Genomic DNA, 15,667 nt, shown 5'->3' on the forward strand with positions numbered 1-15,667 from the left:
TTCAAAAGGAACATCCTGTCTATAACTAAGGAAGGCAGAAGTCAGTGATGAGTGTTTTATTTTTGGAGAAAGAAGGCAAAAGAACACTGTTTTCTATTGAGATGAGCTCCTATTTATATACAAACGCATGCACATATAGGCGAGATGTCAGTGTGAATCTAACATTACCTTGTAACCTAAGGAGTTCGTCATTCATTTTAAAAGTTCTATTTCTTCCTACATAATCCTGTCAGTTTCCTCTCTCCCACTTCCCTGCTCCCCCTTTCTCTACTTCTTTCTCCCTGTGCTTTCCCCTTTTCTCCTTCCTTCTTCCATTCCTCCCTCCCTTCCTCCCTGTTTTCCTTCCTTCCTTCCTTCCTTCCTTCCTTCCTTCCTTCCTTCCTTCCTTCCTTCCTTCCTTCCAATGTCAGCAGTCATAAAACAATTACTGTTCTTAGAACAGACAGAAACCAGGAAAAATTTAAAAGCTGGTTAAAAAAAGAAGAAAGTTCATTGGTAAAGGAGATGGAGGGGTGGAGAGGTACCCAAACAAGAAAATTTATTAGAATGTGTATGTATGCATTATCATAGATATGTGAGAAAGAGAAGAGAGAGAAACAGAAGCAGAGAAGAGAGGCAGAGGGAGGGATGGAAAGAGAAAGAGAGAGAGAGAGGCAGAGACAGAGAAAGAGAGAGAGAGAACCAAAGTTTTCCAAGTCAATATAGAGCAACAGTAAAAGAAAACAGACCTGCTGGGAGTTTTAGTGTTGCGTTTATCTATTCATCCTGACCCTCAAAACAATGGAAGCACCAGTGATTTACTTAAGAAAAGTCAAAAGGGAAGGAAGGAGCTTGCGGTGCCCATAAATTTTTAAGCTGTGATGACAACTAAAGTCTAGGCTTTTTTGGGACGCTATCAACGTTAATTTGTTCAAGACTTATGAATTCTGTGCTGTCTCACCCATCTCCTCCAGTCCCTTTTTATTCCAATATTGCCAGGACAATCTTCATGTTAGAAAAAAAAAAAGATTCAGATTATGATTAGTTCAAAGACAAGGCATCCATGGTAATGCTCTATTTAGTGTTAAGCTGGTATGTAGGATCTTTTCCCCCAAACATGGGACTGTTTTTATCAGTAGGAATTTTAGATGCTCCTACCTTGTTTTGGGTTAGAAACCTCAAGGGAAGAAATATTCGGCCATATCCTATTATACTTTGGAGGAGCTGCATGCATCGGGAAAAATCAGGGCATGTTATTTTCAACTATGATGTCATTTGGGCTAAACAGAAATATATCTATATGGACGAAGACACCAACCACATGCCTGTTTTTTAACTTGGTTGTGATGCACCTAAACAAAACATGACTTCCACACCAAACAAGAACAAGCAATTGATGACTCCCAAAACATTGAATGGACATTATTTATGTAGCTACTTCTTTAACAAAGGTTTGCATTTACTTTGGAAATAAGTAGAGTGTTCTTACACAAATAACCAAATAGGGACTTCAGCAATGCAAACTGATATGTAAAACTGGAGCCTGAAGCTAGAAGATAACACTAAAGAAATCATTTCTCACTTGAAACTTCCATTCTACTCAATTTATATTTACAGATATGGACTGGTTGCATTAGTCTTTCATGAGAGATCCACTGTGGTATGTTTTAAGTGTGAGCCATTATCTCTGACAGGAAGTAGATCTATTTCCTGTTTTTATGCATGCAATTTCTCAGAGAAGGAGAGAAGGAATTACTAATGTCTTGCTAAAGGGTCTTCCAATCACTCCTAAGCCTTGTATTTATGGGTGTATTTTCATGATATTTTTCCTTGGAATACATTTATAAAGTTACTTGTTATAAACAAGAGATAATTGAATTGAGGGCACGATTTTATTTAATAATATCAATTCTGCTTTAGGTTGTAAAGCCTCAAATACTATACGAAAGGAAAGAAACCCTCCACATTTAAGACTTGATGATCTGAATCTGGCAGTTTTGTTAAGTGCAAAGATCAAGGCTAGTAAAGCAGCTATTTCATGATTGAATCTCATTCATTAAAGCCAGCTCAGAGACACATCTCTCGTGTACCATCCTTTGGGATCACCCAGTCCTCAGGGCAGCTGTGACTCTGTCTTGCCTCTGCGCATTACTCTGGGTGATCCTGATGTCTCATTGATAACATGTCCTGGAATGAGTTTTAGTACTGCTAGTTAAAATTTCATAGATCTCCTTTTGGTCTCCCTGATTAGATTAGATCTCTTCAAAGATGGACAAAGCCTTTGAGAGACCTTCGGTAAGTATGTAATAATTGAGGCATTGATATCAAGTGGCTGGACTACTGTAAACAGGTATTATCAGATTGTTTCCTCCATCATTAGATTATAGCAAATAACATTCTTGCAAGACATGGAACTTTCATATTACTCTGACTAACTTGTTGGGAAAGCTAATCCCACAGACCCTCTGGTGCCGCAGCTCCGTCCTCCTCTGGTTTCACGCACATGGATGCACAAGCAAAGAAAACCTTTGTATTGCTATAGCTCTCAAAATTTATGACTAGAGAAACAATGTCATATGTTTCTGCAGTTCTATCTGGGCTTTGTTAAATAATCAAATACTTGGCAACATTTATTCCAAACAGACTGGGGATTCAGAGGTTGCAGACTTCCATTTCACCATGCTGATCCTGGGTAGGTACTGAATTAGTACAATAAGTCTGATTGCCTTTGATGGTCGGCTTTGGGAAGCTGTGCATTTATATTTTGAGAGAGTTATGCCAAAATAGTTTATTTGAAATATTTCATTTAACTAGTTTTATTTTAGTTACTTATATTGTTAGCACCAAATTTAGTATTAGTTTCGTGAGAGGCAAATAAAGGCCATAGAGAGGGGACGTGTTGAGAACTGTAATGCTTAGTATTTAATGACTGTGCCTTGATGAAATAAACACAGCCATCTAATTTATTATTCTATTAATAGATTTTTATTAATAATTTTAAGAAATTCTTCAGGAATAATAGTGCATGCCTATAATCTGAGAACCTGGGAGCTAAAGACTTGAAAGTTTCTATGAGATAAATCTGAGCCTAGCTGCATAGTCAACCCTAGGCCAGCTGCAGGCTGTGAAGCGGAAGGCTGTCCTAAAGAATGACAGAAATTTAAGCAATTTTATAACAGTTCATAAGTACATTTTAGCAACTCATTTCATGAATTAAATTTTATCCCTTATTTGAATATATTAGATGTCTATTTTATTTTAGGTAAGTCTTTTCTTAGTTTTTGTGACTTTTCCTCTGGGAATTTGAGGTTGCAGTTTATTGGTCTTTCTTGATCTTAAAAAAAGTATCAATAATTTACCTGACCTGTATGGGATTCACAAGGTGGAAAGTCATTATTATCTGTTCCCTGACTATAATTCTGCATAGAATATCATTTATCTCCCCCATATTGTGTCACTAAGATAGCTTTTTGGGCAATGGAAATCATTGTTGTTGCCTGGAAATATAATTAGAGATTTTTTTCCCTTAATAGCTGTTTTTATGTAGGGTTGCTAGCTTTCCTGAACGATCGACAACTTCTTATACCAATCATCCAATGAGGTAAATAGTATATGCTATGTGTTCTTTTCAGGGAGTAAAAGCATCCTGAGAAATGGGTATTAATGTCCGTGGCTTCCAAACTCAAATATCTGGTTACAGTCTATTCATATGTGTCTACATATATGGTCAAACACAAGATTTTAAAAAACTTGATATTGCATCTTAAATTTTAAAAAATACCTTGTTTTATAATTTCAAGGTCAGCTTAGAAAACAATAAAAATTATCATATTACTCTCTTATTCTTTTGCTTCTTTTAATAACCTGGCATTAAGTTAAAGATTCAATAAATAATAACAAATACTTAATTCCCTGAAGTGAATTAGGCTCATTGGAAAGTGTACAGATAGCATAAGTGAGATGCATGTCATCTTATCAAACCCAAATGTAATGAAGCCTCTGAGAATTCTTAGCCATTGGGTTACTTGTTACAAATAGAAAAACAGGGCAGACAGTACAGTCTTACAGTATGCCAAAAGAACTTGTGCTGTATTGGGAAAACTGCTGCAAATTTATTGATTTTATTTTATTCTCCAATCAGCTAGGAGACTCTCTAGCTCTCGGAATGGTGCTTCATTACAAGGCAAGTGGCCCTGAGAGTCATAAGACAAGGAATTCTGGTCTCAGCTGTACCACTTGTGAGCTATCTGGCTCTTAATTGGCCAGAATTCCATTTTCCTTATACCTAAGACAAAGATGTTGGACAAGTGGTCTCCAAGATTTCTTTCAGCTGACGAGTCTGTCACTCCAGCGGCTCCCTCGTGGTTTAACAAGATCATGCTGAAGCTTATGGAAGCATGAAACCTAATGGGATAACACATTTGCTCTTTAGAGCTCCCTCCGTGAGAGGATATGATTGCTGTATGCTTTGGTTGTGGGCCTTTTCACTCCCAGAGGAACTCCTTCCTCAGAGCTTAGGAAGCACTGCGGGAAAGAGATCACCATTTGCAGATGGTCAAACACTCAGGAATAAACTTCAGGGACACCGGGTCATATGGGACAATAGACTGATGTCTCACTATGCTACCTCCTTAACTGGACTTCACAGATGCCTATGTACATGATAAGGAGAACATAACATACATAGCACAAAAGGCGTCTTTAAAGATAAACAATTTGTTAATATCTGAAATATACATAGGTTATAATTACCCTATTGTTATTTTAGATTTCAAGTTATCTATTAAGAGCCTAGAAAATAGCTATTAAGGGGAAATTTATATAAAATATGGTACACATAAGCAGAGCTCAGGGCCAGACCTCAAATTCTATCACTTTGTAAGTTCTTAATTTCTCTAAGTTTTCTGATTGGTAAAATGGAGAAAATGGTGTTACATGTTATAGACGCTGTATGGCATTGAGTATCCAGTAGCTATTAGTATGTAAACGGAGATCAATAGTTAGTATAAATGTTCTTCCAGACTCAAAGTATGGAGAGCAATGTGCTCCCCTATTCTCTTTTATCTTCATTTTCCCCAAATCAATTATTCCGATTTGCAAAAGGTTCATGAAGATGTAGTTTGCTCTAAAGATAATCCGCTTCTAGATGGTGTCAATGCACTCTTCTGTTCAGAATGACAAGTTATCTCCCAAACTCTGATAAATATTAGATTTCAATCTTTCACAATATAAGGATGGTATATCCACATTTCTCTTTGGAAACTCATTAGCTTAGCAAATGATTCAGATTTATGTTGTTTTTCTGGATTCTTTTTGTTAACAAAATCCTTGTGAGAAATTCTAAAACAATTTGGTTGTAACACTTGAAATCCATTTTCATGAATTAGAGAAAAATTGAGATTCATGTTATAAAAATGAGAATCAAGAAGAGCATTTTTTCTCTCTTTTGTTTCCCAAGGAAAAGTATCTGCACTGAAAATTGAAAAAAAGAAAAACATGTTAGAATTGCTAAAGCTGACCATCTAGTGACTACACCTTAGTGAATCAAGCTGAAAAGCAATCTTGAAGCAGAAACTAAAGACTTTTGATTGATATAATCAAGTTTTGAAGGTAAGATTGTCATAAAATATTCTATCACGTGATATTCACTAAGCAGAAAAGGAAAGTGAGTTTCAGTTCACTTGTGGACAGTCTTTAAGGACTACGTAAACTGGCCATTCTTTCCAATCAAGGAGCAAATGTGCTAACTTTTTTCTAGAATATTCGTCATATACTATTTTGTACTATGGTGCTCTAAATAACTGAAAAACTACTGCTAAGGGAATGGTGGAAGGTTTAAGGTAGGAGTTGGAAATTAGTCATTATTTGATTCATGTGTAAGGTAAGTTAGATGAGTTGTTCTTCAAATATATTAATAGCTCTAATGCTAATATAATTTTTTGGTTCAGAAACACCACTATAATATAAGCTGTTACTGGAAAGATGCTGGTGAACCTTCACTAAGCACATGTCCAAGGGAATATGAAGGATAGATTGGTTGGGAATAATACCACAGGGCCATTCTGTATTTATATAGTCATTGCTAGTGTTCCATGGGAAATTTTCAAAAGACACTATGGATGTCCTTTGAAAGTGTCTATAGAAGATCTCAAAGCTCTTCAGGAGAAATTCTCTTGAATGTAATCTGCTTCCAAGACACACAGCATCATTAAGCTCATGGGAGGAGAGATGAATTTAATGTCATAGTAGGAGGCCTCTCCTTGGGATGACACAGTTACCTGCATTTTACTGTAAAATGATAAAAAGATTGGTTTATTCTCAAGGAGTATGTGTAAGCATCTTACATAATCTGCATAGCTCACACACTCACATCTATAGCAGCCCAGAATTTCTATACTCACATTCTGCTAAGTCTGTTGGGAAGTTGTATGTACAGGAACCACATGTTTTATTGGGGCAAAGGTTTGTGATCCTCTGTCCTCATTCACCATGCGTGTATGTTCTGCTGACAGCACAGTAAAGTGCCAGCAAAATAATTCCCCTTTTCTCCAAAATCTGTGGCTCTCTGTACAGAAATGGGTCAATTCAGTAATCAAGGGATTTCTTAACTACATAGAAAGAGTCTTGGCAGGAGTCAATAAATCCAGATTTTTTTTCTTTATATAATCTCTTCTTCTTCATTTAATGCTATGAAGTCAGATAGGCCGTCCTGCTCATAGTACTTTGGGAAGGTTACTTGGCCACTCTGAGCTGACTCAGATTTACCATTTGTAAAACAGAACTCAATAGAAACTTGGGGAACATGTCCCTATAATTCAAATCACATATCTCTGCATATCTTTTCCCAGGAGGTAGAATGGTCAATTGGTTGGCTTCCCATTGGCATTCTAAAAAGACTTGTAATCCAAGAAGTCATTAATTGGCACATTCTTAAAGGATTCATGGCAATCTGTTTGAGGGTTCATTATAGGAAACTTGATATATCTTCTATCTAGAAAACATCCTATCCTACAAAGACAACTAGCAAAGGTAGAGATTTTAGCTCACACTTAAAAAAAGTGGATTGACATTTCAAAATTGACTAGGTAAAGGTCAAAACATAAAAGAGTCAATGGCTCAAGATGGGCAATTGTTGTCAATAAAAATGAGTACCTCTCAAATTCTTCTTCTGGGGGATTCTTACCCTCTCACTGGAATATTTGATTTTATTTTTAGGATTAAAAAGGCAGCCATGTCCTAATGTTCATTCAATTTTAGGATAACAACAAAGGTTTCATGAATATGAAATGCTATTTACACAAATATGAAATGGATCTGTGATGAGGATACTGGGTACATGATAAAACAGTCCCCAAAGGCATTACACCCGAGACCTTAGCTTTCTTTCTAGAACATCAGCAAACAGTTCAAAATTAATGTAGCGCACCATGCAATTTGCCATGTTGCTACACTAGCCTGATGATTTTTCCCTCATTATATAAAATCTAATTAGTTAAAGGGCAATTCAATGGAACTTTTATTTGAGGGATTTAGAAGTATTAAAACAAAGGGGAAAATCAAACAGACACTGCAGCTCTCTGAATAGAGTGAACATGATTATTAATAACCCTTGGGTGGGTAAATGATTAACCTTGTTATTTTTCCTTCTCGCCATTCAAATTTCTACAACAAATCAGTACTACACAAAAATATTTGGATGCTGTATGGAAAACAACATTTACAAGGTCTCCAACTGGCATCAAATTTTCTCAAGTATGAAAACATTTCTGGGCTTTCTCAACAGGCTGATGGATCCCTGCAGGTAGCATTTCCCTTGTTTAATAGTCCTGCCAATTAAATCAAATTAGAGATGAGTTTTTAACTCTGTGATGAAGGCAATGCTCATTATAAGAGAAAACAGGAGAATGAGATATTTCCCTTAAGTAAATTGTTGTTTCAAATTTCATAAATGGGCCGTGGGGGAGGGGATGTCAAACAGCTCCATCACTGTTATATGCATTGTACAGCCATCACCTCAGCCAAATGAAAGTCATTTAGGAGAAATAATAGGTAAGGTTGCAGGCCATCCACCTCACTATTTTTCTTTTACATATTTTTGTTTGTGTTTATTTAAAAAAATTCCAAGTATTTTTAAAATGAACTTTCTTGATGTCATATTTCATCCTCTGGAGGATTTACCTTTTTACATTTGACTCATTTATCATCTGTCTTTGTAAGAAATAATAACACCCCCACAAAGCTATTAAACATTAGAACAGTTCTTGTCAGCCTAATTATACTCTATATAATATATTATTTAACACGATTAGTGTAACTTTTTGTATTGCTGTACTGAGAATTAGATAATATATGTTAGAAGATAATGATTAAGTTTTCACAATAAACAAAAAACACCCATAATAAACCATTTATTAATTCAGATCATCAGCATCAACAAATGTTCACTTGAATAAAATTTTGAATTATGTGCATATGAATAGTTATCATATGAGGTTTAATAGAAACAATGGTCACAAAGCTCAAATGACTACAGATTTATTTTGGGATCCATTAATTGCTGGCAATATCATTAGTAATTTTTTTTTTAGCCAGGGGTCAAAGCACATCAAAATGACTGATGTGCTCTTGGGGTGTTTGAGGAACCTATTTCCTAGTAGACAGACAGCTGCAGGTACAAATGGCCTTGATGGGAAATTTGTTTTAAAAATATGTTTAGCAGATGATCAGAAAGGATAGCTACTCTGTCCATGTGTTTGATTCTTAATGCTGATGTTGACAATATGAAATCTATACTGAAATCTATTAGAGCTAAATCCTCCAACCATTGTAAAATATAGCATATGTATGTAAACTTATGGTTATGTACATCAATAGCTCACATCGATAATATACATCATTTATTTTCCACGAAAAATACTTTGATGATCAGAGCCTCATGGGTGCTTCATTTGTTACAACGGGATCTTCCTAGACAGCGAGTGGGATTGTCTACATTGATTGCTTCTTTGGCATGAAAAGAGAAGCCCTGGAAAACACCCAGACTTAGCTAAATATCCAAGCAGCTTCCTCCTCTCTACTTTGTACCTTGAAAACATTTGCCCATCCCTTCTGCACCTTCTAGGCCTGGCAATGAATCATTGTCATGTGAATTCTCTCCCTGTGGAGAAGAAAGGAATCCACCAGTGCACACAGCAAGTACTGGGTAAGGCCACAAAGAAGGAACTTGCTAATGCTATTAAAGACACCTGGAAGAAAACATGGTGTTTTATGGTGTTATCATTAATCTCTTTACCTTAAAAGCCAGGCAACAGGCAAGCTAGTCTTGTGTGATACAGGATGATCCCTGAATGCTCTTCCATCTTGCTTATTAGAAATTAAACAAAACAAAACAACCCACCCATTGTGCTCTAAGATGAATAGCCAGAGGTGTTCGGGCTACAGACTATCATTTTGAGTCATAGGGTTTTGGTTACAGATTATTAGCTGTAAAATTTTCTCAGGTTCCTGATAATAAAGATTAGTCCATCTTCCAAAGGAATGGCACAGCATCCTTTCAGGTCACCGCTGATTTGAAAATTTAGCTGTGCAAAACAAAACTGGAATTTCCTGATTCCATGTGTAAAAGGTCAACATCTGCTGATGCTCAAAGACGGGGGAATGAGGTGGAGGCGGCCAGATGAGATGTGGAGTGAGCAGGTACGGTCAGAGGTCCATGCAACACACAACTGGCTCTCAGAACGAAAACAAATCCCAGCACCAAAGAACTACTTTTCCACTCATCCATTTCTGAAACTCTGGGCACACCAGATCATGAGAGCCCTTCTGGTTTCCCCTGCTTTAAAGTTTTTCAAGAATAGTTGTCAAGGCCTGAAAGGAGCACTTGGAGCTACATACCTGGGCAAATGCCAAGCACTATGGCAGGAATATTAGAGCTGAATATTCTCATTGGCAAGGCAGCCCCAAGACTGCTTTTGTAAGATCACAAAGACAGTGCTGCTATTGTAGGTTTGTGTCAAAGTGGATGTAAATGCTGCTTCTGATTACAGAGCAACTGATTTTCATGGCATTCAACACGTCTAATGCTTAACAAATAAGAGCCTGGGTCTATTCACAGGTTTAAGTAAACTGGGCTGATTATCAATTAGAAGAGCTGGCCTTGCATGTATGAGAAGTGGCAAGTTTCTTATCCAAATTGTCAGAGTATTGCTTTTAGGAAAGTGTTGGGCTTGGCCATGCTTCATCTGTTGTTATTTATACTGTAAACATTCTCCCTGGCACAATTCTTAGGACACAGCCTTTGATGAGTGACCATCATAGGGACCAGTGTTCTTTTCGTTTACAGACCGTATTTGAGGTTTCCTTAGTATTTTATTTCTAAATCGGTGATTGAGCAGTGGCTCTAAGATTTTTACCCTTGGTCATCAAGGGCATGCTGTAAAAAACTGTGAGAAATTATGCTCTGATATGGTACATTTCCAGCCTTGGGTGAAGATGCACTAATTCAGACAGGAAGAAGAGGTGCAACCTGACCCTCTTGTAGAAGCTGGACATGCTCAAAGCAGTGATGTTGGAAAGCGTTGTCTAGAAAGTGGAGGGGAGATTGCTCTTCAATTGCTTGGATTTCTACTAGGAGACTTCTTTAGGAAGTTTTGGCCCTATGCTTACATTTTGTACATATATCCCTTTCTTACCAGAGAGAAAAGAAAGGGCTCCAGAGTGAACAGACCACTGTAATTCAGAAGAGAGGAGTGGGTGGTGTGCAAACTGATTGTCTTTAATTCCTTGGAATGATTAATGATCATCAACCCACCTCTTTCATGCCTTCACAAAACCTACATTTTAATACATTAAAAGATTTCTTCCCTGGCTCCATGGTATTTTCCTTGAATTTCAATGAACATACTTAGGACATTCATGGACACTCATTCTTTTCTCCTCCCAGTTACATTTGAGATTTACACTTGGTTCTACAAAGAGAGTGCAATCTGTTGTTGGTCCCTAAGTATGACATAGGACTGTATATAAGACGAGATGTATTTATCTAAGCAATTGCTGCTCCATTCAGGTCTCTGTTCAGGTGGCCTTCATGATTCAAAGTCATTAGGAAAGTAGGCATCGCACATGTACGGAAGAGCTGTGCACGAGCCACTGTTCCGTCTGTGTTCTCCGTGCACCAGTACCTAAAACCAGCAGGAAACTTGAAGCCCAATAGATACTGCTCTATTGCATCAGAAATGGACATGAGAAAAGAGCTCTGAGGAGCCGGACAACAAAGCAAAGCTAGCCTTGGTTTGGGTTGGTGATTATTTTACTTACTACCAATACTGGAAATGCTGGGGATGCCTGCAGAGGAAACAAAACAGAACAATAAAGAACTGTTAGCTATATGCTATGTGACACCTTTAACTTATTGTAAAAGTCTTAGAAACACGACACTTGGTGACTTCAATTATTAGAAATCAGTATAAAAACTTTATACAAAATGTGCATTCATGTATAGATACACACACTAAAATCTTTTGCATTTATTCTTGAACTCCTAAGTTCATCAGAATTGAAGAGTTAATGTCTCCCTTCAATCAGTGAAGCAAGGGTACCTAGTGGCATCAAACATTTTGTGCTTATTTACAAGATTATTGGATTAATTCCATATGGCTTCAAACAGTATTAAGCTAGGTTTTTGATCTGACCACAAAATATACACCTTGGGCACCAGTGCAGATGCATTTGCATATGCTGTAGGTCTCTTTAAATCTGTTACAAGGTACATGAATTCGCTGCTGAAAAATTATTTGACAGTTTATTTGATTAATTTCACATAGTCATCCTTTTTATTCCTCCTTTACTTGTCAGATGTGTGGATTAAACTCTGTAATGAAAACTTAATTGAGCAGAATAATTCAAGAATACATTACATCGTTCATATTGATCATGGCCTTCACTGATTATTCAGCTTTTCTTTGATTTACACGTCATGCTAAGCTGGTGAAACTATTTCAGTGTTAGGCTTGATGTCTTCGAAATGTGGACACACATTTAGTCTGCATCCACATTATGCCTCCTACCAAACATGTAGTACTTTGACCAAGTGCAGAGTTTCATCAGCCAGACATCTGAATTCAAAGGATGGCTCTGGCTCCTAAATTCTTACCAACTTGTGATCTTGGGCACATTCCCTATGATCTCAATGCTCACTTGGTTTCCTAGCTCTCTGTTTGTGATGGAGATTGTGTGTGTGTGTGTATGGAAAGCATGTAGAGCATCTCTTCATATGTAGTCTTTTTGAAATAGTTGCTCTTACTGTCTTAGTTTGCCCATGAAGCACCTCTGTGGTAGATATTGCTGATTATATATCAGAAATTTACCTCCTGACAAACCGTTTATGGTTTCTGCATAGGTGCACATGAGATGTAGTTGCATCTAGATGTAGATATAGACTGCATCTACATGCAGTCCTGAGTTGGGGTCCTGCATTACTACTCTGGTTAGTTAGATGATTTTTAGCTGACCCAAGCAAGCCTGTTTCCTCATCTGTGAGGGGGCCAATCATATCTACTGCATCGGGCTACTGTGAGTATTGAACAAGATAATCCTAAATCATGTCTGATATAAGTTATGCAACCAATAAATAATAACTGTTAATGAGTTGGTCAGTTGAGTTCTTCACATCACTGAAGTATACTCACAGGTCAAACTGTAAGAATCATTAGGCTTTTATTTTAACCCTTATCTTCTAACAACCGCCCTCTGCATAACTGAAATGATCACTGTACCTTTTTCTGAGACTTCTAGCTTTGTAGCCTTTAAAATTAAGCTGTATTTTTCTGTGGCCCTGTGAGAAATGGGAGACTATAGAATAAAGGGTTATTATGATGTATTTAAAATCCTGGAAAAAGGAAAGGATAGAGTCTTACTTTAAGTTATTAAAAGATCTCTTCCTTTTAGATGCTTTAGTTGACTTACTTTGTTATTGTGGTTATTGCATGTGTTTGTACAAGTATATGTATGTCGGGGAGACACATCAGCCTGCACATGCAGAAGGCAGAGGTCAGTGTTAGGTATCTTCCTCTATTCCTTCCCATGGTATTATCTGAAGACACGGTTTCTCAGTCAGCTTGAATCTTACAGTTTTAGCTGGACAGGCTAACAAGTTGGCCTCTGTGCTAGGTCTGTCTTGCCCTCTCTCTCAGTGCTAAGTTTGCAAGCATATATCACTGGGCCAACTCTTATGTGGGTACTGGGGATCCAAACCCAGATTCTCATGCTTGTGCAGCAAGGACTTTACCTGCTGAGCCATAACCTCAGCCCCTAAGTCCTTGGAGTTCATAATACTTCAGCTTAATTACTTATCTCTGTTCAATCAAAAATTGGAAAACTGAATGTCCATATTTTAACTCTCCTATGAACTGAATTTTAAGCTGATTATGATTTCTGCAAAGGATAGCTAGACTCCAAGGCCAAGACTTTAGTCAACTCTCTTTACCGCAATGTGACATTGCCTTGGTACTGAACGTTTTTTTTTTTTCCCATTTTTGCAAATTCCCCACTGAGTGAGGTATGATGGCAGCATCATAATTTTAGTATCAATTGCAGAAGCTCAGAATTTCCTTATGATTGAAAACTCTTCTCTCATGCAAGGCACTGCTTGCCTGTTTGCAATCCATCAAAGCAAATGGAAGTTGAGCTAGCAGAGAGAGACTCTTCATGTGTTTTCAAACTTCCACAGAGGCAGAGGACCCTGAATAAATGCAAGGTGAATTGCTCAGGGAGTTCCACCAGGTCCACTAATGAACAAGCTTGCAAGGCGGTTTACTGCAGTGCTTGCTTCTGTAGGATGCTTCAGAGAGATGCAGAAGTGTGTTTGTTCCTCTGGGGCCACAAGTGTAGGAAAAACTTGCTCATCCCAAGTGTCCATGCAGTGCCAACCGTGACCATTGTGAGATTCTAGTTTCCTCAGGAAGATGCTATTACCTAACACTGGATGCTTAGAATTCAGGCTCTTCTTCATTCTGTGAGTTGTTTTTTTTCTGAGGTATTGCCAGATGAGTCACTTTTATGCCATGTCTGTAAAAATGGTAATTGCTCAGAAAAGATTTTTAAACTGCTCATTTGAATAAAGAGTTTTGAAATTGAATATATCTGAACACCAAGGTATAGCCATTAATCTATTTCCTAGAGATACTTTCTCCTGATGGTTCCTATTTTAATGTCAAAGCTCCTTTCTTTTGGTTGTCTGTGGACAGTTGAAGAACTTGGTAAACCCAGTGCACCCACTAGAAAGAAATGCTTAAAGAACTCATGATGCAGGGAAGCCTAGAAGTAGAAAGGCAGGTGTCTTGAGGTTCTATAAAATTGAACGCAAGGATCTGACTGCATCTTACAATGGTCACTGCAATAATAAGTGATAGTATGCCTCAGATTGTGCTCAAAGAAATTATCTAGGCACATGCTGGCATTTTTCTTTTTTCTTGCCATGCTCCCCTTAATGTGGTAACTTTTGTGTAAAGAATAGTTTTACCCGTGAAACTGAGCTCATAAATGTTGTCTTCCTTTTTTCTCCATAAACTCATGTTGGCTTTCTCTCCATGATCTCATAACTCTTTGATCAGGCTTTCATCATGGATTTATCTACTTTTCTGCAATTCAATTGTGTTTCTCTGAGAGCACTGATGGAGCTCTCATTTCCTCTTTCTTTTTGTGTCTCTCATATTATCTTGGGGCAAAGTAGGATACAAAAAATTTCACCAGGTAACATTGTATTTGCTCAGGAGATTAGATGTGTGGTTTTATCATGTTTGGCAATGCTTACCACAAGGCTATTTTACAGTCCTCTTTCTACTTTAAGTTTTGTGATAGGTCTCATTAAGTTGCTCAGTCTGACTTACTTCCTGCTCCAGGAAGATCTTTATGCTGTCACCCTCCTACCTCAGTCTCCCAAGTGTCTGAGAATAAAGGTCTGATGGGAAGAGGTATTGTATGTACAGATTCCTCTAACCACTTGGCCATTCAGGAAACACTGGGTCAAGGCCAACTTCGTGCTCAGCTGGAGAATTTGTCTGGCATTGGATGTCCTATTTTCTTTACAGTTTTTTTGTTCATCTCTTTTTTTAATTACCATTTTGATATTTTTGTTTATATTTTCTCTAAATTACATAAATTTAAAGAATCTAAATTCTCTAAATAAAGCATAAATGGGCAAATTTATGCTTTGGGGGACATATAAGAAATTTAATAATTCTCTTTAATAATAAGCATATAGGAGGCAGAGAACTCCACAGGAGCAGGACTGAGCCAGCAACCTGGGCTGGAGTGGTCCTGAAACAGTGAGCTCCACAGGAGCAGGGACAGATCCAGACCAGGGGCAATTGTGGAAGCAGGACTGGGTCAATGACCTAGGGTACAACAGGCCTGAGGCAGTGAACTTTACATGAGTGGGAACATATCCAGACCAGGGACATCTATGGAAACAGGTCTGAGCCAGTGACCTAGGCCAGAGCAGACCTGAGAGAGAGAGAACTCCACAGGAGCATGTACGGGGGAGCAACTGCTCAGAGAGTGGGCTGGAGTCAGAGACATCTGAAGGTTCAGGCATGATTCTAGGATCTACAAGGCTATAGGCAGGATCCAGAGATCTCTGTGGGTCTATATGTGAGTCTGGAACCTTTGAAGGAGGATATCTGAGCCAGGA

At 37.8% G+C, this 15,667-nt stretch overlaps 1 protein-coding gene across 5 annotated transcripts in view; it reads right to left on the bottom strand.

Moving 5' to 3' along the window:
* Ntng1 (netrin G1) overlaps window positions 1-15,667 on the bottom strand; it is a 328,456-nt gene that overhangs the window by 60,505 nt on the left and 252,284 nt on the right. For 3 of the 5 annotated variants that reach the window (XM_057793616.1, XM_057793614.1, XM_057793615.1), the window contains exons 5-6: window positions 11,296-11,322; window positions 1,138-1,203 (exon numbers count right to left, since the gene is read on the bottom strand). In XM_057793616.1, coding sequence (XP_057649599.1) covers window positions 1,138-1,203; window positions 11,296-11,322 — 93 coding nt within the window. The remainder of the gene's footprint in view (window positions 1-1,137; window positions 1,204-11,295; window positions 11,323-15,667) is intronic. The other 2 variants (XM_057793617.1, XM_057793613.1) reach the window with 1 other exon arrangement.

The sequence above is a fragment of the Chionomys nivalis genome, chromosome 18, assembly GCF_950005125.1.
Source record: "Chionomys nivalis chromosome 18, mChiNiv1.1, whole genome shotgun sequence".
Lineage (NCBI taxonomy): Eukaryota > Metazoa > Chordata > Mammalia > Rodentia > Cricetidae > Chionomys > Chionomys nivalis.